This window comes from Artibeus jamaicensis, unplaced genomic scaffold (assembly GCF_021234435.1).
Source record: "Artibeus jamaicensis isolate MK-2021 breed Jamaican fruit bat unplaced genomic scaffold, CSHL_Jam_final contig_718, whole genome shotgun sequence".
NCBI lineage: Eukaryota > Metazoa > Chordata > Mammalia > Chiroptera > Phyllostomidae > Artibeus > Artibeus jamaicensis.
The window spans coordinates 6574893-6597480 of NW_026521936.1; the positions used below are offsets into that span (position 1 = coordinate 6574893).

Here is a 22588-nt window from a genome sequence, read left to right on the forward strand (position 1 = left end):
CCACCAGAATCCATAAAGTTTCTAAAGTCCTTGCAAATACAGTAGAAACTTTCAAGAAACTAATCAGTTCTACTATTTAAAAGGCGGCCAGAGGGCACACACTGTCCACATAGGTGAGCCACCTCGGTGGAGCAGGCCAGAGGGGACGCTGAGCCCTTGCAAGAAAAGGGCCAACAGCCTCGAAGCAGCCGGCGTGGAGAGAGTATAGGGCCATGGAAAAAGGAGAATCTGTTCTTGCAGCCACCGCAGCCACAGGACAGGGGGGGACACCACACACTTCACTGGCACCTTCGATTACTGACAAAAACCTGAAGTTAAAAATTTTAATTCAAGTTGATTTCATTATGTCCAACCAACGTGTGCCCTAGAACCATATACATACACAGCGCTTTAGTAACACGACAAATTCCTGGAGGCATGTGGGGGTTCACACCCGTGGAAGAGAGGACAGGCCAAGTTCCTGCTCTTTTGGAGCGAGCAGGCTCACAGGCCACAGCTCGGTGGGCTGCGAGCGGATGACACGCCTGTGAACCTGACCCTGCATGCTGCTCTGGGTCCCCAGCAGGACAAGGCAGGCCCTCTTGGTCTCCCTGGCCCCTCCTCCAGCACCTCCCCAGGGGCCCTGGCTGCCATCAGCCTGCCCTGACTTTTCCACCTCAGACCAAGCCCTGTATTTACTGGCACTTTTATCAGAAGGGTCACCTTCCTTTCCACCTGTGCTATTTTTGCGAGGACTGTCACTTCTCAGTGCTGTCACATAGCCCGTCCAACGGTCAGCCCAAGTCACTGTCCCTATGGCCATCACTGTCGGAGACTGACTTCCAAGACCATCTCTTCTGGGATATGCACCTTTCAGCCTGAAAAAGGCTGTGCTTCACTGTTAACAACATGTGGTGACTGGGTTTTTAATTAAAAGGTATCATTAGTCCAGTGAACAATGGACTCGGGGTCTAAACTGCCACACTGCTCAGCACAACCCCTTTTGTGATGGGATGACAATGACAACCACACAGTGATTCTCCCTGGGAAATCCTGCTGAATACAAACCTTTGCACAAGTACAGATGTCACTGCAGTTTGGTCAGAGGCCACATCAGTAGCTTAGGGGAAGCGATTTTCAACCTTTTTCATCTCAAGGCACATAAACTAATTACTAAAACTCTGCAGCACAACAAAAAATACACTTTTTGCTGATCTGACCCCAAAAAATGGTATAATTTTGATTTATTCACACCAGATGACTATTGTGTTGGCTGCCATTTCTCACTCGACAATCTAAGGGAAGTGCCCAACTCGACGGTCAGGTGTTCCACGTTCTAAAATTTCTTGGGGCCGCCAGGTGAGGACCACTGGCGTAGAGCCTTGCCCAAAACTGACACCTCTGTGTGATGGAACCAGCAACACCGATGACCTAAAATTCTAGTTAGCTGTTCAGAAAAGTTAAGTTTTATAAATATTAAAAATAGATTTAGCCTAGAGAGAAAATAATTCCTAAGTGAAAAGTAAAGTTTAAAAAAATGCAAATTACTTGTAGTGTTTCAATAATTTTACCTTAAGGTGAAAATACTATTTTCATAATAGAAGGAAGAGTTACAAAGGGTTAAACAAAGAAACCACACTTTAAAAGCAACACTATCTGTTCTCGCTATAGAGTCTGTAACTGTGATATTTTAAACAATGAGGCGTGACGTGTAGTCACAGGCCAATTTAAGGCAGCGCACTCAGAACAGCAGCGCACCCTGCAGCTGGAGCACCACCCTCAGTGGTGGAGGCATGAAGGCAAAGGCATGTGGGACAAGAACATGACTGCACGTGGCCAACGTCAGCCGAGCCACTACAGACACCCTGAGTCTAATTTTCTAAACACAATGTTGAGTTTGCTACATGCTAATCTCATTTTCAATCTTTTCTTGCAAACACCTTGGCTTCCAAGAACTCAGACAGCAGATTCTCTAGATTCTGCGCATCTCAGAGCTGAGCAGGCTCAGCGTCAGGATGTGCAACAACAACAGCTCTGAACCAGCACTGCACAGGGCATGGCTGCCAGGGCGGGGCTGGGTGGGGGCCATGGCCTAGCAGCACTCCTCTGAACCTGACTAGGACCACAGCCCCACTTTTCCCACCATCAGGTAACCTGGGTGGCAAGAATGCAACCTGGGGCCCACAGATGGATGATGCAGACCACCATGGGCCCTGGGCCCAGGTGTCCAGCCCCTCCCTCTCTTACTGAAGACATTTTAGTTAGTACCAACTGTGTAGCCAGTGTGGCACTGGGGTATTAGTTCCTAGAGTGGCCCCACCCTTGGGGTGATAGCAACTTCCCATTGCTCCTGGGGGACATTAAACGACCCAATTCACAGCGCTGTTCTGTGATCTTTGCCTTTGAGTGCAGGGAGGGGCAGAGGGCTCGGTGGCCAGTGCCCAAGCCCACACATGGATAACTCACCTGACAGTCAGCAAACCCAGGGAGAAAACCCCCGAGACCTCATCAGAAACTCCAGGCTTACTGACATCTGATGCCACACACAACTTCGAACTCCTTGTTGTTTCAGCCTGCAAGTCCTTGCTGGTGTGAGCTAGTGCACATCACCTACCTATCACTTGAAAGTGAGTCATGACCAGCACAGTGAGGGAGGGAGAAGGACTGGTCTTGATCATTCACTGTCCTGACCAATCCTTTAAGAAAGGACACGTACCTGTGTGCATGATTCTAAGACTCCAGTGTAAAAGCTGTATCTGAAACTTGCAGTCACCGAGGCCGACCATAATGACATCTTTGCCCACAGTCAGGTAGGTCTGTAAGACAGACAGATGTGTGGATGCAACTCGCCAGCCAAGGCTGATGGGCTGTAATTCCAGAAACATTACCAAGCACCTATCACATGCAATGTATAAAGTTACATTAAAATTATGCAGTTTATGCTTTGGAAAGGGTAAACTGATAATCGGATGCCACTGTAAATATTAAGAGCAACATCACCACCTGAGGTTATGGCTTTAAAACAGAAAGTAAAGTCTTGAAGCACCTGACCAACCCTGTAATGAAGAAGGTCTCTGTGTTAAGAATTCTAACCTAGAGCCCTGGCAGGTGTGGTTCAGATGGTTGGAGCGTTGTCCTGTAAACCGAAAGGTCATGGGTTTGATTCCTGGTCAGGGCACATGTCTAGGTTACAGGTTCAGTCCCAGGTCAGGGCGTGTGTGAGGAGCAGCCTGTTGATGTTTCCCTCTCTGTCTCTTTCCTTCCCTTCCCCCCTCTCTAAAATCATTAATCATGTCCTCAGGTAAGAATAAAAAAAAATTCTAACCTGGATAATCTGCTGGTAAACAACCCTATGACGCTTCAGATATTCTTCCTCTTGATCTTGAATAAAAGATAAAACTTTGTTTTCCAACCAAAACCCGGTGTCTTCCAAAATGGACAGGTACACTTTTCCTTCTGAGCAGAACTGTCCAACAACAGAGAGGTCACTTAGTAAGGGAATGCATGTGACACCAGGAAGGGGGTGGAGACGGACACACCTTGTGCTGGAGGTGGATGCTCAGACGACAGTGCAGGCCGAAGGCTTGCAGGGCAGCTGCTTCGGTGAAGTGCTCCGCTTTCCCACCAGGCGACTGCAGAATGGATTCCAGCTCCACCTGTGAAACAAAACACCTGCGGCCTCATTCCCACTGACAGCCGGCCGCACGAGGAGAGGGAGGCCAAGCCGCAGGGGTGATTCTGCGGCACAGCGAAGCTTTCCGGGAGATGCACAGTCTCCCTCCCTCCGCCCCTGCAGATTCTCCCCACTAAGGGACAAGAGTATCACTTTTTAGTTCTTGATTAAAGAGCCTGAGGAACAGACACGTTGAAGATTTGCCCCTGGGATAGATTCCGACCTGCCCTAGTGAGGGGCACGGACACAGCCTGTCAGAACAGACCAGCCACCTTGGAAAACAGAGAGAACCCTCGAGCCTGGACTCCTGACCGCGCACCTCCCAGGAGCAGTGCAGTGTCTGGTTGTGGCAACGTGGAGGGAGGGTGCATCCCCCTAGCATGTCATAGGAGGAAATGCCACTTGTGCCAGGAACACTCCCCCACTCTTCCTAGAAGCCATAGGCAGCCCTACTTCCTACACCTATTAGTCACCGGAGTCCCATGTCCTCATCTGCAAACGGAAGGAGAAGACTAGATAGCTCTCCATGCCTTTCCAGCTGGGAGAACTTCCACAATAACTGAAAAATTCAGACCTCACTTTATCCCTCCTACTATCACATAAGGTCACCAACCTTCAGGGTGCCTGTATCTGCTTTATCAAGTACCTTTGATGTGTCAAGTGCTTTCAGAAGTTGGTTCAGCTTCTTCCGGGGAGCAGAGAGCAGGGTCTCTCGGTTCTTCGGGTGGGTCAGCAAATACTCCACGTAAACCAATGCCAGCTGGGGCTTTGCGGGGCGCGGGTCGTGGATCTGCACCTTCCGCTTAGATGCCGAGTGCGTCTGAGAAAGGGAATGCAACAGACTGACACACGCTTCCCGGGAAAGCGTCTACTCTGACACACCCCCTCCCCCTAGAGGTGACGTGAGCACACCTTTCTCTGGGGTGACTCTTCTGGCAGCCAGTCGCAGATGAGTTCCAAAATGTGCCCCACTTGTCCCCAGGAGCAGAGACAGTCTAACAGAGTGGAGTAGCTCCTGTCCACTGCTCCCTCCTCTTGGTTTCTTAATGTGGAAATCACACTGCAGCTGAAAATGTCAAATACAGCAAATCAGAGGCAACATTTATTTCAATACAACCTTCCCCTTCCCTAAAAGGGGAAGAAGACAAAGAAGCTAAGAACTGAGGGCACATAAGTCCTTCCTGTCACGGGACCTTCTCCACTGCTGGAACAAACACACCGTCCCCCACTGTCCCTACATGGCCGAAGCGCTGGAAGGGTCTGGAAGTGGCTGTGGAGTCCGAGAATCAGCACATCCCAGAGTGCAGTGCAAAGCCGACACTGAGATATTAGCGTGAACCCCACTTTCACTCCCGTGTTCTCTCTGCCAGCCTCCAGAGCAAAGGCTCATAACTGGGGGCACTGATGCTTGTTTAGCATCAAAACATTAATTTTGCCATCAATACAAATAAAAATAAATAATTTTCCCCAAGCTAACAGCCAGCATTCTAGAGTAACACTGTCAAATAAAAAAATACAACGCGAGCCACAAAGCAGGCCCCTGTGTCATTTAAAATTTTGTAGTCGCCACATTTAAATCAAGAGGAACAGGCAAATTAATTCACTCACATCTTATTTAACCCAATGTCCCCACACTGTCACTTAGATGTAATCAACTACTGGTGAGACACCTTACACTTGTGTCTCCCATGTCCGTGTGCATCCTGCACGCACAGCACACCTCAGCCCAGGTGGCCAAATTCCGGGGTCAGCCACACTGGCCGACACACCCAGGCAGTGGCGGCAGCAGGAGCACGGTCTGGCGCCTCAGCGTGCCAGGCTGCACAAGTACCCCGACTGAAGGCCCAGACACCTCTGTCCCCAGGCAGCCTCCTCAGGATTCCTGGGCAACTCCGGGGCCCATGGGGCGTCACTGAGCACAGCTGTGGCAGGGCCCCCACCTCACTGCTGTCCTGCACAGTGTACCTGAATGCTGGCACAGCAGAAGGTGGCATGAAGGACATCAGCATAAACAAAGGGGTCTTGCAGCGGTCATCCTGAAAGTATTAAAGGGAGACAAAGCAAAAGGGTTTTTAAACACTAGGATGCCCCAACAGCCTCCCATTTTCAAGGGGGCTCAGCGGGAACTGCATGAGTAAAATGGATGCACCATCGGGAACCCCGACACATACGGGAAGCCTCACGTTTGGTAATTGTTCTCCCTGCACACAGGCTAGTTCACTGCTCTGTGTGCTGTACTGATTTGTGCCAATATTTATTAAGTGCCTACCATGTACCAGGTGCCACACTGGAGCCTGGGGCTACATCAGTAACCAGAACATACAAGACTTCATGCTGTCAAGGCTCTGGCTTCTATTGTAAAAACAACACTAACAAAAGGAAAAAAGTCATCTGCATGCACTTGGAATCCTGAAGATAAAACTCAAGAAAATGAAACCCACCAGAGAAAAACTTTTAAATAAAATAATCAGAGTATCTTTAGGAAGACAGGTTAGTTCGATGGAAAATGTTGCAGGCATTGGAACTGCCTCACAACACCAAGTCCAATCAGACTCCACAAGCTCACAGGACGGAGCAAGTTCCTTCCCCGCAAAACGAACATGACCCTGGGAAGAGCTGAGTGAGGGTGGCAAACCACGTCAGGCCCTCTGCAGCGCCTAGAACACCAAGTGCTGAATAAATGGCAGCCACCCTAATGCTATCTGCATCACAACAGTAGGACATAATAAAAAATATCCTTGGTTCATTGGAGAATGATGGATCCAATATAAAAACAAAACAAAACACAATTTTCCTGAAAAGATACTTGAAACAGAAACAGAAGCAACATCAAAATATGATCTGCAAAACTTTGCACTCAGTTTAGAGTAAACTCACCCCTTCCCCTAATAAAGAAAGAAAACCTTTTCTCCGAGTTACAAAAGCAGACTGACCATTACTGCTGATCCTGCTCTGCAGACTGTTCACTCACAGCCGGCCAGGCTACCCTCGGAGCTGCTGCAGGAAAGGATGCTCTCTGGCCAGAATCATTTGGAATTCAGGGAATGAGCCGACTGCCTCCTCGGGTTCCCAGGTACCCCCGCCACTCTGATCTATCATCTCATGCAGTGTCTTGCGGGCCCCTGAGCTTATCTCCTGAGATTCTCGAGACCATGCTGGCTTCTCGGTCCCACGGGATTTTCTGTGCTTCAAATGTACCCGGAACTTTGGCAGCCTATGTTATAGGACAGTTTGCATTTCAGAGGAAGAATGAAGCTCAGAGGTGTGTCAGGAACAGAAACACAAGTCACAGAAGAGCCGAGAGTAAATTTTCCATGAGAAAGTAGTTCCTAAGACCTATGGTCTTGCCTCATTTAGACTATGTTCTCTTTATAATTGGGAATAATTTGCACTTTTGACTATTTGTTTTTGAAATATATATTTCCTTCAGAAGTAAAGGAATGAGAAGGCTCCATTCATCCAAGCAGAAGTTGTTGCTACACCCATGGTTCTCTTTGCCCCAAGGCCAGACACAACCCAAATACACCAGAAACACACTTGCTCCCAGGGTGGCATCAAATGCCGTAAAATGCCCACACAGCTTACACACTACCGCATCTTCATGCTCACATACTCCCTTTTTCTCAAATCCCGGCAGAGCAAACTGGATTCTAAAATAGTGTCACAGACCTTTAGAGAGAGACAGAAAAACTGGGAGCTTACCCTTGATGTTCCCTTGGGTGCTGGGGACAGGACACTGAAAGGCACGTGGCCTCTGCCCTCAAGAAGGCTAGAGGCCAACCTCCCTCCCCAGGAAAAAGCTGGCTTGGCCCCTCCTTTTACAGAGGAGGCTGGTGTATTGGGCGCTTCTGCTAATTCTGCTCCAGGGTCAGATCAACCCACCGGCTTCCAGACGTGCAGTCTTACCTGAAACACTTTCAGGTACTCGGGCAGCACACAGGCAAACTTGTCGACAGTGTAGAGTCTGGCTTCCTTGTTCTTCTCCAGGCTCCTGTGAATGCTTTTCCAGAGAATCACAACGATCTCTAACAAACCTGACATGGATGCAGCATCACTAACCGACAGGGTTTTGTCCAGAACCTAAGGTACAAATAATTATTGTGAAAGAATCAAATCATAACTATTACGACAACAGCACTGTTTAAAAGCACTTCTCAGAACTCTAGACCTAAAACAGAAATGTAAATAAAAAGTCTATTTTCATTGTCAGTTTATTCTGTATTTGACAACCTCTAAAAGGTAAATCCATTTTTATTTTTTTATTTTAAATATATTTTATTGATTATGCTATTATAGTTGTCCCATTTCCCCGTCTTAATTCCACTCCGCCCTGCATCCCCCCCCTTTAGTTCATATCCATGGGTCATATATGTAAGTTCTTTGGCTTCTACATTTCCTATACTATTCTCATCCTCCACCTATCTTCTACCTACCATTTATGCTACTTATTCTCTGTAGCTTTCCCACCTCTCTCCCCCATTTATCACCCTCCATGTGATCTCCATTTCTCTGATTCTGTTCTGTTCTAGTTGTTTGCTTAGTTTGTTTTTGTTTTAGGTTCGGTTGTTAATAACTGTGAGTTTGTTGTCATTTTACTGTTCATATTTTTTATCTTCTTTTTCTTAGGCAAGTTCCTTTAACATTTCATGTAAGGGCTTGGTGATGATAAACTCCTTTAACTTGACCTTATCTGGGAAGCACTTTATCTGCCCTTCCATTCTAAATGATGGACAGAGTAATCCTGGATGTAGGTCCTTGCCTTTCATGACTTCAAATACTTCTTTCCAGCCCCTTCTTGCCTCTGAGGTTTGAGAAATCAGCTGACAATTTTATGGGCACTCCTTTGTAAGTAAATGCCTCCTTTTCTCTTGCTGCTTTTTAACATTCTCTCCTTAATTTTAATCTTGGCTAATGTACTTATGATGTGCCTTGGTGTCTTCCTCCTTGGGTCCAACTTCTTTGGGTCTCTCTGGGCTTCCTGGAAGTCTATTTCCTTTGCCAGACTGGGGAATTTCTCCTTCATGATTTGTTCAAATCAGTTTCAGGTTCTTGCTCTTCCTCTTCGCCTTCTGGTACCCCTACAATTCTGATGTTGGAACATTTAAAGCTGTCCTGGAGGTTCCTAAGCCTCTCATTTTTTTGAATTCTTGTTTCTTCATTCTGTACTGGTTGAATGTTTCTTTCTTCCTTCTGGTCCACACTGTTGATTTGAGTACTGGTTTCCTTCCAGTCACTGTTGGGTCCCTGTATATCTTCCTTTATTTCACTTAGCATAGCCTTCATTTTTTCATCTAATTTGTGACCATATTCAACCAATTCTGTGAGCACCCAGATTACCAGTGTTTTGAACTGTGCATCTGATAGGCTGGCTGTCTCTTCGTCACTTAGTTGTATTTTTCCTGGAGCTTTGATCTGTTCTTTTGTCTGGGCCCTTTTTTTTTTTTTGGTCTCGGTGCATCTGTTACATGGTAAGGTGCAGAGCCTTAGGTGTTCTCCAGCACGGGGCAACCCATGCCTCTGTGTTGTGATGCTGTATGTGGGGGAGGGGTCCAGGAGGGAACAATGCTGCTCGCTCTCTGCCAGTTTTCAATCACTTCCCCTGCTACCCACAAGCAAACTGGGCCCTTCTGGTGCTGATTCCTGGGTGGGTGGTTTGTGCATGTTCTAGGACCCTGTGGGTCTCTCCAACCAACTCTCCTGTGAGGCTGGGAGTTTCTCCTGCTGCTGCCTAGACCCCCACAGGTGCTTTCAATCAGAGGCTTGGAGGCTTTATTTCCCCAAGCTGAAACCCCACGTTGCATGGTCTGTCTTACTCCCCAGTTGTTCTTCCCGATTTATCTGCATGCGAAAGTCCGCAATCTGCCGCCTTGATGAGTCCACCAGCCACAGCCTTGCCCTAAGTCCTCTCTGCTTAGCTGCCTATCTCCACCCCTACTACCAGTCTGGATGAATTTCTTCTTACAACTCCTTGCTTGTCGGACTTCCATATACAGTTCAATTTTCTGTCAGTTCTGGTTGTTTTTTGTTTTTATTTTGTTGTTGTTCTTTTGGTTGTGAGAGGAGGCACAATGTGTCTACCTACGCATCTGTCTTGACCGGAAGTTGGTAAATCCATTTTTGAAAGCCCACCCAAGGAATAACACATTCTAAATCAACCCTGTACCTTTTGGTTTTTTAAAGATTTATTTATTTACTTCTAGACAGAGGGGAGGGAAGGGAGAGAAACACTGACCAGTTGCCTCCTGCTCCTGACCCAGATGAGGACCAAACCCACAACCCAGGCATGTGCCCTGACCAGGAACATAACCAGTGACCTTTCACTTTGCCAGACGACACCCAACCGTATCAGTCAGGGTGACCCTATATCCTTTCAATAAACACTTTATATGAATTTAATACTCTCTAAAAATCAAAACACTTAAGTTATTGCCATCACCTAGGGACACAGCACACTAGTTATTAAGAAATGTGCTTTTTCTTTTCCCTTATCTTCTGACTATTGAAGGATGTTGCTTCTCACCACAGGGCTCACTGTGAACAGAATGGATGCAGGGGGTGGTGACAAACCTTCATTTACTCAGTGTCATCACTACTGAAACTCGGTAACTAGACGCCTGTTCCCTGAGCCAGCAGGGGCAGCACCAGACTCTGGTGTGATGACTGGTAACAACTGACCCCACTCATCATGGGCTTCCTTGGATTGCTTTAAAAATAATATGTCCACTCTTGCTGTCCCAGCATGTGCTGGCAGCGAGCAATGATTGCCGCTCTTTATCATCTCAATGTGCGCGGCCTGACCCACAAAGGCTCTCCAATAAATTCCCCTTCTGCCATCACTGCCAGGTGCCCACGTATGCGCCTGCACCTAGACATGCCTACAGAGCCCTTTGGTGACTGCAGTGGACAGTCTGAGAACCTGCAAGAAGCTGACACCATGTCCTGAAAGGGGATCAGCTTATGTGCTACCTACTCAAATGTAATGAAAAATAAACTCAATAGTGTACACAGGAAACACAAAAGTAGTTTCTATATAGTTACATTTTCCAACAGGCACTTAATACTATGAATGAGGTATGGCCAGTCAAATTTAAGAAGCAATGAAAGTACCAAAGTCTGAGTGTAAGAATACAAATGACAGATTAACAAAATTTCATTCTGTATTTAACTTTCCCTTTTACTGCTCTGATATTTAGCACAACAACCTTATCGTGAGTCTCACTGAAAGCCATCACTTCTTACAAAAATGTGCCAGGTGCCTAAGTGAGTCCTCATTCAAGAGGAAGTCAACCTTATATTTCAGCCTAAACATCTTTGATTTTTTGTAGACAGCAATGGAAAAAAGTAAAAGAACACTTCAAAAACTTTTGCTTTTAGCCTTATATTCTTAGAATGACAGTATATGACAAACTATGTTTCTTTTCTAGCATAGCTTATAATGAAACTACATTATTTCAAAACCTTGTGTTTTCTAATGGTACGAAAAATGACCTAAAACTTTACAAAATACAAGCTTTCTCATTAACATCTAGGTTTTTAATAATGAGACTGAAGGATTCCTTCCATATTAAAAAATGGAACAGTCTCAACTGTTACCTCATAGGTTATATTCCTGCTCTTTCGCAGAACCATCTGCACCATCAGCACGAGTCTGGCCCAGATGCTCGCTCTGCAGCAAACGTCTGCTCAACCCCCCTTGCTGTGCCCACCGCACGTGCTGCAGCCCCATTGCCCTGCTGGCATTTCCGGCTAAGGTTTCTAAAGCTGCATCTGCAGCAATGGGCTTGCTTTCCTAAAGAATCCTGTCCACCCATGGAGAGAAAAGCCCTAAGGAGGAATCCAAATCGTACCAGCACTGAATGCAGGGCCAGTCCCGAATGCTCTTGGCTGAGGGTTCCCCAAATTCGGGCTCAAAAGGCCCATGAACTAATGTACCTGTACTCAGGGTCCACTGTTCAGATGAAATGTAGACCTACTCTATGCTCTCCTCTCTTTTTACGCCACATCTGTGATCCTGACTGGGACAGAGTACAGGCCGGGGAGGTGGCTGCACAAGGCGTGAGTCCAAGGGCATGCATGTGAGCAGCACTCTCCTCCTGACACGCAACTAGAGAGGCTGAGACCAGTGAACATGCAAAGCCACACGTGAGCCCTAAGCAACCAGTCAGCCTGTGTTAGAGGTGGTGGACACAGGGCGGAAACAAGGCCAGATGGACTGATGCTAGGGTTTGCCCAGGGCCGGCACACAGGGCTGCAGTTCAGCCAGAGTAGAAACGGTCTTTGGTGCCTTCGTTCTCAAGGCAAGATTCCTAACCAGTTCAGCACCACAAAACTACCCCTAGATTTTATTTCCAATGTATGTAAGCACACAAGTTTGATTACAAGCTTAAGACAGTGCCCAAAAGTGGTAATCCTGTCTAAGCCTTAAACATTCTCTTCATGTGCTCTGACTGATCTCTTTGGATTCCGAAGAAATAGCAGCCAGCAGTGCCTTTGATAAATTACTTTCTAAAAGAGAATTCTAAACTAAACTCAGTCCCAGAAATTCAACTCGAAGACATTTTTACAGCAGTGGTTAAGAATACTACCACCTAACTAAAATACAGTATTGCCTAAAATCCAATCCAGGTAAGCCACTCCCAGGTGGAATTATAATAAACAGAGAAATTTAAAGCAAAGAAAATTTGGGACATGGTGTTCCCAATAATAAATTTGCTCTGTATTAAACCCTACCCAAACTCCACAATGAACTACAACGGATATATAACAATTCTTTATGATCCTCTAAATTAATCAGTTAAAATGTCAACACTAAAAGAATAAATAGAAAAAAAAAGCATCCCTAATGCTGGGGTTAGGGAGAATTCCCCCACTTCCCTTGCATTCTTAAGGCTAAACTAACAATAAGTTGATCTAAAACCAGATGAACAGGAGAAAGACAAACTTAACGTGTTTGCATAAAGGAGTCCCTCTGAGTTTGGGTGCTAATTAATGAGAAACACAAAGTCTGGGCTTGGGTGGTAAATTGGTAAAGGGGTGACCTAGTTTATTTGTGGCTTTTGGCCCTGGATTCCTTAACTCTAGCCACAGTAGGGTCCCTGGGGCAGCCTGTCCTAGGCCCCAACTCTCACGTCTAGGGCCGTGGACAGGAGGGGAGAGTGGCTCGGGGCACCTCGCTGGGTGTCCTACTTACACTCACGTTCTCCTTCTCCCTCTCCTCGTCCTCCTCCTGGCACTCTCGGATGGCCTTTTGGATGCAGGCGTTTAAACAATGGCGAATCACATGTATCAGCTTTGCTAAATGATTAAGATAATCAATAATTAATTTAAATGTTTCTTCAACAAAATTACCTTTTAATAGTAAAGTTATAATCCCAAATAATTACAAGTGTTATTTAAAGGAAATCATTAGCAATGCATTACAGCAAGGAGCCCTGACGTGACCCACAGTGAGCAGGTTCACCGTGAGCCAGGCTCCGTGGAGAGCGCAGCCAGAAAGAGGGAAGCGCATGCAGGAAGTACCGATGTTGGTGCAGGCGGTGTGCTCGTGGGCGTGCTGGTAGAACCTCCTGGCGGCGGCGTGGTTCATCTGCAGCAGCGTGACGCAGCGCTCACACCACACCTCCTCCGGCTGGTTCACGGGCAGGAAAGAGTTAAAGATGAGGCTCACCAGGCGCCGACATACAGGCCGGGAATCTGATTCCAGACGAACCAAAATATGCTCCATGGGGCATATTTTCCAAAACTGTGGAAAGCATGTGTGCAAGAGAACCCATCACCTGTTTGTATAATCTTAAAAATATTTTAAGCAAAATTTTCAGAACATAATAAAAAAGCAGCCCTGGCTGGTGTAGCTCAGTGGATTGAGCCTGGGCCTGCGAACCAGAGTATTGCGGTTCAATTCCCAATCAGGGCACATGCTTGGGTTGCAGGCCAGTTCCCAGCAGGGGACACATGAGAGGCAACCGTACATTGATATTTCTCTCCCTCTCTCCTTCCCTTTCCCTCTAAAGATAAATAAATAAAGTCTTTAAAAAAAAAAAGCAACTAACTTTTATATTCCAGAAAATCCATGTGGCAGTGACAAGAGAGCGTCAGGGTATGAAGCCCAGCACAGGGACAGAGTCAGTAGCACTGCGACAGCTACGGACGGTACCGAGACTTACTGGGCTGGCTGCTTCGTAAGCTACATGTCTAACCACTGTGCTGTAACCCTGAACCAATGTAATATTGTATTCAACTGTAATTAAAGAATTTAAAAATTTTTAATGGAGTAGTTTAATCTTGAAAACAATTTCAAATGACTACAGGATCTGTGACACTTCTTCAAAGAAATTCAGTTAATAAATCCTTATTTTAAAAGGCAGTGACAAATAATGTGCCTAAGTATAAGGCTGTGGGGAGGACTAATTATAATGAACACCATGGCTGACGCATACTTAATTCAAATGATGGCTATGATTATCAGTCTAACCATTTAAAATTTCTTAAAACACCCTGGCTGGTGTATCTCAGTGAATTGAGTGCCAGCCTGTGAACCAAAAGGTCACTGGTTCAATTTCCAGTCAGAGCACATACCTGGGTTGCAGGCCAGGTCCCCAGTTGGAGGGGTGGCAAGAGGCAACCAATCAAAGTATCTCTCACGCATAGATGTTTCTCCCCCCTCTTTCTCCCTCCCTTCCCCACTCTCTAAAAATAAATAAATAACAACTTAAAAAAACAACTTAAATAGACACCCCATTTTCTACCTGGGAGATACACCCAGGGCTGTCAGACCATTGGCTCTGGGTCTGTGAAGGCCCCTCTCACAAGGCACCCCACCCCCAGCACCAGCGTGCCCCAGGACCCCCGGCCTCCTCCGGCCCGCCCTGCTTTCAGTTGCTGCCAGATAACTGACAGATCGGAGGGAACCACAGCCCTCCACTCACAAGCATCAGAGCAGTCTGCTCCCTCAGAGAATAGCCAAACTTCTAAGCAGGAAATTCAAGACAAGAGGAAATATCATAGAATAATAGAAAGAAGGTAGATTCTCATGGTGAAATGCTCAAATCCAAACTCCAGCACTTATCACCTGGTAATCCTGTGCAAATACTCACACTTGAAACAGTTTCTCACCTGTGTGTGGGGGTGCCATTACCGGTATATCCATTCTCAAGGACCTGACCCTAATGATTACCCCTGGGTCCCAGAATTTTCAATAACACTCCGGATCCCTGCCACCTCCCAGACCTCACCTCCACTCCTAGGCCTTTGACTGTCAACCTGGGTCAATCCTCCTGCCCAGGGCCTTGTAGAATGAGACGGGCTCCAGCCCCTCTAAGCTCAGCCCTGTGTGTCTCACAATGGCAGTAAAGAGAAAGGGTAACTCTCGTTCTTCCAATGCTGGATGCAGGAGATCCCGACTCTGTGAATATATCCACTAGTACGGCAAGCAGGACTGCAAACTGGCTGTCATTCCGACCTGGTGGACAAGCAGCCAGCCACTCATTCCTGGTAGCTGCCGCTCCACAGGCCCATCAACCTTTAACCTTGATTTTCAAGACCCAGTGTGTGTGCCCATCATGACCTTTGCAGAGACCTTACCCATGAACCCCTCTCTGCCCTGCCAGCCACTGCAGAGCTAAGGTCAAGCTGAAAGAAGCACCTCATTAAAACAAAAACCCAAATTCTGGGTCACAGGCCTGCTGTCTGTCTCACTGTGTCTCTTCTGTCTCTTGAGGAGACCTGTTAATAAAGTGAAAACTACTGACCTCTCCATGCCCTCACCAGTCATCACCTCCACAATCCTGTGCAAACAGATTTCCAATTCAAACAACACGAAACCAAAAGCTTCCCTTTCAGAGTCAGAATTGTAGTTTTAACAGGCTATTAGAACAAATTCAATCAAAACTGCAGCCAGCTTTCTCGTTGAAGATACTGATTCTAAAATGCATATAGAAAAGCAAAGGTCCCAGGCAGCCAAAGGGCTTTGAAAGAAGAGGCTGGTGATTCACACGCCAGGCCTGGGGAGCTGTAGTGTGCAGGCTTGCAGCCTGGCCCAGGACAGAAGGCAGGTGAGCCAGACAACCAGTCCAGAAACAGACCACACCGTCACAAGATCAGCAATATAAGTACCAAAGTAGTAGGATCAGGGATAAGGGTATTCTTCTACATAGGTCTCACAAAATATACTTTTTTAAACATAAAAATATTCACAGTTTCAATTCGAAAAACATGAAACAATACACACCTGATGCAGCAATAAGGCCTCCCCAGACCCATCCCCAGACACCTGACCTTGGGGTCAGTCATCTAGGTGACTGTCATTGACTCCCTGACATCTTCTGGGCATGTGTGAGGTGCTCCTGAGCACATACACTGTGTGTGCCCTGCTGTACACAGCCGGCATCTATACTTGCTTTCACTCTTCTGCCTCAGAGGCATTTCCTCAGTCACATGGCATTAGTTCACCGCACAAATGTACCCCAGGTCCCGCAGCTGACCTCACACTGAGGGACACGCAAGCTTGTGCCCACATCCTGGGCTGTGACAAAACCACCTTTCTGAAGATAACTGTCAGAGAGCCATTGCAAGAAGAGCAGTTTACCCCACCTTGGCAGCCCTCACGGCTTTGACCTTCAGCAGCATCTCCACGAAGGCCACGCGCACCTTCTCCGAGCTGTCGTGGAGGCTGTACTTCAGTGCTGGCAGAAGCTGCTCTAACAAAGGGTGGCTTAATTTGTTATCCAGGATTATCGGCAGACACTGCAAGAAAAGAGACAGGTAATGCTTCAAAATGAGAACAGAAACTTAAAAAGCTCAGGTAAGAAACCATCTAGTTCCATCTTTACTAGCACTGCTGGTGAAGTAGGTAAACACACCTGCAGAATACAGAGCATCTCTAAAATGGTTTCATATAAAAACATACTTCTATTGAATTCATACGGTTTCAGTGACTGACAAGCTTCACTCACTATTTCACTCAGACAAGATGAGAGCAGATATAAAATAATATTTAGAGTTGAAAGAAACACAGAACCACCGCTGGTGGAGTGGGCTCCAAAACCAGCAGTGTCCAAAGCGAAGGCCAAAGGAGCCCCCTTGTGCTTTCTGCATCTCCTGACTCCATGCTCCATGAAAACCGGAGGGCGGCCCGCCTGCCAGACTCGTACCCGCAGCTGCACCCACATTCGCCAGACAGACAGCCGAGTGACCCATCCAAGCTCAGTCCAGGCACCAACTGGTCCACCCTGCCACCTTCTCTTTCCAGTTATTAGGAAAGAGGATGTTTTATTTTTAAAAGGTACCTGTATTTTAAAGCTCAAACATATAAATATTTACAGATGAGATGATACAATGAATGCCTGGGATTTGCTTCGAAGCAACTGTAGGAGACGAAGGAGGGGGCTACAGATGAAGCGAGAAGGGACGTGTCCTGCTAACCATGGACACAGACAAGGATAGAAGGAGGGTTTTGTGGGTTCCTATTAAAAGTATACACAGTATATACAAAAGTTAATTTTAACGTATACTGACCTAAGAAATCTTCAGTACATAGAGCTCCCATTCTAAAATGATGTGCTCATTCCACACACACCCACTAAAGATTATTCCAAGTAGTAATTTTTGTAGAAAACACTTTAAAAAAAGAATTTATTTATTTATTTTTAGAGAGAAGAGAAGGGAAGCAGAAAGAGAGGGAGAGAAATATCAATGTGCAAGAGAAACATGGATCAGTTGCCCCCCTGGTCTGCAACCCAAGCATGTCCCCTGACCAGGAATTGAACCAGTGACCCTTCACTTTGCAGGACGAAAAATATCAATAGTGCTACATCTATACATGATTATGAGTGATTTTTTAAGTTTTTCTTTCCCTATATTTTCTAAGTGTTTTACAATAATCACTGCTCCATATAACTTAAAATCTTACCTTAAAGACAGAACAGCGTACATCAGCTGAGCTTGTATCAAATGCCAGTTCCCCGGTTACTTTCTTGAGGAGATCGATAAGAATGGTCGGAGGCATCACTTCCCAGTATTTGGAAGTTATTTTACATACACCAAGTATCCCTGCGGAACGGACCATTGGGTAAGGATCTTCTAAAAGGCTCTATAAGTAGGAAGGGGAAAAAGGCTTAAATTAAAAATCTTAAATTAGTTGGCTTTGCATCAGTATTTGCTTTACACATCAGCCTCCGGACGTCCACCACCTGTCAGATACTTCACATCGGGGCACATGCAGACTTGTGACCTCTGACCGCACACCATGCCTGCAGTTGCGTGCCGTAAGGGGACAGCCAGACCGTGCGAAGGCTGATTCACCAACCCTGCCCACGGTACCTGGCCCACAGCAGGGCCTCTGAAGCTCGCTCTACTGCTGTTTGGGAGACTGTGCAGAGAAGTTCTACTGTGAAAGATCCTCAACACGCCATGAAATAAATGTCGCACCCTAATGTCCTGACGTCTCATTGGAAAAGTCAGTCATCTGCATACACACCTGCATTAGGTATGTCTCAGGCTTGTCTTAGCCCAGGCTTTGTTTGTACGTAGGACCCACTTCATGGTGGGCAGCACCACTGTCCTCAAATTCACAGGTAAAGAGTCAGAGAAGTGACTTGTCCTAAGTTAACACAGATGTGAAGTTAGAGGTGGGGTCAGACCTGGGGTGTCTGAACCTGTGTTACATATACTACCTCTGCTGGGGAGATGAGAATACACACAACATGTAAATGAGGTAATAATTAGATATTCCAAAGGAGATGAAGGGAAGAGGAAAGGATACTATGGGCCCATAATGTCACATAAGGCACTGGGGGGAGAACAAACGTCCCTGAAAAATGTCAACATCTAAAAAACTTTGGCCAGTATTGGGTGGCCGGGTAGAGAGAGGGGACCAGGCCAGACAGAGCTGGAGTTACAAGGAGCCCAACTACATGAATACGTACATAGAGTTCTTCAAATTGCTTCTGAATTTCACTATCCATTTCGATAGCATTGAAGTTTGGATCCCTAACAGGAAATGCTTCAACGAACAACAGCGCAGCATTTGAGCGAACTTCGGAGTTTCTGGCCTGGAATAATGAAAGAAGTTGGTTTCAGGACCCAGAGAGATGACATTTGAGGACGTCAGTGCAACGTTCCTAGAGTAAAGCCCCCGGCATCTCAGCACAGACTTATCCACGAAGTAAAGAGAATGGCAACATTTAAACAAACAACACAGTGAAACCTTCCTTAGCTTTAGCCAAACTCAGTTCGGCGTCAACAGATAAAAAAAGACTGCTTGTTCAAATCCCACCTTGTGTCATTAAGGCACAGTAACCCCCTCCCCAGTCATAGCAGGAGGTGTTGAGGGACCAGAACACCCAGCCCAGCTCTGCAGACCCCACCCGCTCTGCTGGTTACTGAGCATGACCATTCCCCTCCTCTCTGGGCAGTCAGCACTACACCAACTCAGACTCCTAGTTTAATGGGCCTGAAAAATGGCCCCTCCTAGTTTAATGGGCCTTTTACTAAAACAATAAAACATTCATCCCCAAACTGTACAAAGCTCCCAGCTCCCAGCCCCATCTCTACTGCCGCACCACAGTTCTGAAGCAGGGGATCTAGACTCCCAAGTGAACCAGCACATCTACACACGAGGAGCCACTGAGCATGTGCACCTTCAACCCTCTCCACAGGAGGGGCTTGTACAACCGGTAGAGCATCTCTTCCACTCCCTGCCGAACTCTCTTTTGTTGGTGAAAATAACTCAGCACCTAGAGCCAAGAAAAAAGAAAGCAAAGGTAATGTTGCTTTGTAAGCAAGCATCTAAGATCCCGTTTGGAAAAACCAACAGTGTGGGCTCTCTCTTCCAAGACAGGCACCCCAGTATGACAGCTCTTCCCCAAGTATGACGAGGCAGAGATGCAGACAGCCCCGCATAGCAGAGGGCATGGAGGGAGCTGACGGCTCGCGTGAAGGTCAGCGCCCTCATGATCTTCAGGGTGGAATAGAAAAGGAGTCAGGAAAGGTGGCTTCCACAGCCCATCCTGGTTCTAAGATGAGCTGAGCACGCCTCTTCTTGGGTCTCGGTGCGACAGTGGACACCTGAACAAGGCCCGCGCCGGGCCCCCAAGCAGTGCTGCTGCTCCTTGGCCCTCCCCAGCAGGGGCTGAATGTCAGGCCCAAGTGCCTCCCAAGCCGTGGGCCAGCCAGGGCGGGATGGCTCTCCTACTCCTGTTCTGTTCTATTCCCTTCTCTTCCAGCCAGAATCTTCCTGCCACTCTTCACAGACTCTTGTCCCCAACAACAATCACGTCTGCCTCACTCCCTGATTTCACAACTCTAGGGACTAAGATTACATCAGTAAAAAGAGGAAAATAAAGAAAGTAAAACAGGCTATAAAACAGCAGCCCACACTTTAAGTGAACTCAGATCAACTTTACCCTAAAAGAACTACAGACTGAGGATTTTTTTCTGATTGTTCACCTTTATTTAGGAGTTTTTACTGATTATGGTAAGTGACATGAGTCTACAGTTTGTTTTTGTGTTACAATATTATCAAGTTTTGGCACCAGGATATACTTGCTTCACAAAAACACTTTTTTTTCCACAAGGACATTTTTTTCATTGCTTTTCAGAGAGAGAAGGGAGAGAGGGAAACATGGAGTGGTTGCCTCCTATTTCCTTCCAGACTGGGGTTCACACCCTCAAGTGCCCTGACTGGGAACTGAAACCTCAACCTTTCAGTTACAGGAAAATGTTCTAAAAACTGAGCCACAATGGCCAGGACCACAGAAATACTTTTAAATAGCTTTATTGATATAATTCACACACCATAAGTCACTCTTTTAAAGTGTACAACTAAGGAGGTTCTAGTATATTCATAGAATTGTGCAGCTATTACTATTACCTAGTTTTAGAAGATTTTCATCAACAGTATGGGGATTTTTACTTTCAAATCACTCTGGAGCTTCTTTCAATATGTTAATAAAATAATTTATCATATAAATATAGTGTTTATCCAAAAAATAATGTGAGGAAAAAACTATGTGTTATAAGCAGCAAGAACAGTTACTTAAGAGTCCAGGAACACATTTCATTTGAAAGTACAATCTAATATTCTTCCTTTTGATTCTGTGCAGTTTTCCATAAATTTACCAGAGTGATGTCCACACTTACACTATCTTAGTGACTCAGACATCGCAGCAGAATTCTAAAGCAGGCATGAAAAGCAAGTGCCTAGCCATCTGGTAGCAAGAGTGACATGCCCATGTCACCGACCTGTGGTTGAACACGATGCTGCTCCTTAGGACTAAACTGAACCTGCAACACCAAACCACACATGTGACCTGCAACTTAAGGGAGCCAACCTGGGATGGGGGGGGGTCCTTCTCTCCAAGCTCTTTACCTTTGGATGACTCATACTTAATCATCGATCACATAGACAAATGTCTTCTCATCCATTCAAGCTTTATATAATTAGTGTATTTACATTATACAAATAATTACAATTTCACTACTCAAAAAAGTAAAGAGGCAGCCTTTGTCACTCAGGTGCCCAAAGTACCAGCCCCCCGCCAGAGTCCTGGGGCTAACCAGACACCCACAGCAGACATGGGCACAGACCCAAAGGCCTCCTCTAGTCAAACAGCGACAACGTATGAATGGAGTTCAGATTTGAGGTCTGAAATGACCTTCTGAAAACCAAATCTTACCAAGAGAAATGAATAAAACATTATTCAATTTGATTTGCAAAATACCAAAATGGAAATTTAATGGATGAAAGTAAATAATAAAAACAATCTCAGCTATCATCTTTGTCCACAAAAGTGGCAGTGGCAGTTAGAGCGATGATTCTGGACATTTTCACGTCACAGGATTTAATTAAGGCGGTTTAACTTCAGTTCTGGTGTCAGAGCAGTAACCCTCTGCTTCCCTAATGAGAGCTGTGGCAGCAGGACACAACTGCCAGGCACCAATTTCAAGATTCTGAGAATCCGTACAACTGATGCCCACAAAGGCTTGTGCACTGAACAAAAAACAATGACCTGAAAATGAGAAAGACAAGACGCAAGGTGAGGAAGGCACAGTGAGTGCTGAGGGCTCGGCTCACCTCGCGCACTCTGCTGTGCACTGGCGACCTCCGCGGCAGGTGGATCCCGTGGTACATGAGGTCCTGGATGCAATCGCTTTCAATCGTCTGCAAGAACAAGCGTGATGCAGTAACACTGGGAGTGTGTGTGTCCCACTGGCAGACAGGACGGGCAGAGCAGCGGTATGAGCACGAAGGAGTGTGATCTGTTCATCTTCCATCGCCTGCCATCAGAGCCTCTGGGTCTTAAGTGTACACCTCTCTAATTCTCACCAGAGAGAACACTTGGCCTCCTCTATCTTATTTGATGAGATATTCATTTGTGAGAAATGGCAGTTTAGGCCAACAGGGCTCAGAGACAGAATGAGGCTGGGCCCCCTTGTCTGAGAACCTCAGAGCCTCCCGGAACTACACTGACCTACCTCTAAGGTGGGGTCCAGGATTCCAAACTGACTGAAACGAGGTCTTTGGGGGCTGCCGTAGACGGGCAGAGCCGTACAGGGCGTGGTGTGGGGAGCCAGGGCCCTGAGGTCCTCCTGTGGGGCGACTGAAGCAGGGTCAGTGCCAGGAGCAGCCCAAGGCCCCAGGAACTATCTGGTCTGTTCATCTGGATGCCAAGGCTTTAGGAAAGACACAGGGAAAGATTCCTACTAATACTAAGCTCTTTGCTATTATCTTTGAAAATATTTCCTCACCTGAAGCCACTAACAAATCCCAGCTACACCACACGCAGGAACCGCACACGGCCAGACGTGTGATGAACTATGAGATCTGCGGCACCACCTAGCAGGTGTCCGTGCCAGGCTGTTGGCTCAGCCTTCAGAGCCAACAACCAGAATATGGGCACTTCAGAACACGGATGACAAAGAGACCGTGAGCTGGTTTCT

General features: G+C 46.5%; 1 protein-coding gene across 4 annotated transcripts in view; it reads right to left on the reverse strand.

The window, feature by feature from the left end:
* Window positions 1-22588, reverse strand: part of NCAPG2 (non-SMC condensin II complex subunit G2) — a 56798-nt gene that overhangs the window by 16237 nt on the left and 17973 nt on the right. For 3 of the 4 annotated variants that reach the window (XM_037131964.2, XM_037131962.2, XM_053671872.1), the window contains exons 9-22: window positions 21723-21809; window positions 19288-19383; window positions 18574-18699; window positions 17559-17738; window positions 16241-16393; window positions 13172-13394; window positions 12843-12946; window positions 7559-7732; window positions 5618-5688; window positions 4565-4718; window positions 4299-4472; window positions 3519-3635; window positions 3305-3445; window positions 2696-2795 (exon numbers count right to left, since the gene is read on the reverse strand). In XM_037131964.2, the coding sequence (XP_036987859.1) occupies window positions 2696-2795; window positions 3305-3445; window positions 3519-3635; window positions 4299-4472; window positions 4565-4718; window positions 5618-5688; window positions 7559-7732; window positions 12843-12946; window positions 13172-13394; window positions 16241-16393; window positions 17559-17738; window positions 18574-18699; window positions 19288-19383; window positions 21723-21809 (1900 nt within the window). The remainder of the gene's footprint in view (window positions 1-2695; window positions 2796-3304; window positions 3446-3518; window positions 3636-4298; window positions 4473-4564; window positions 4719-5617; window positions 5689-7558; window positions 7733-12842; window positions 12947-13171; window positions 13395-16240; window positions 16394-17558; window positions 17739-18573; window positions 18700-19287; window positions 19384-21722; window positions 21810-22588) is intronic. The other variant, XM_053671871.1, reaches the window with a different exon arrangement.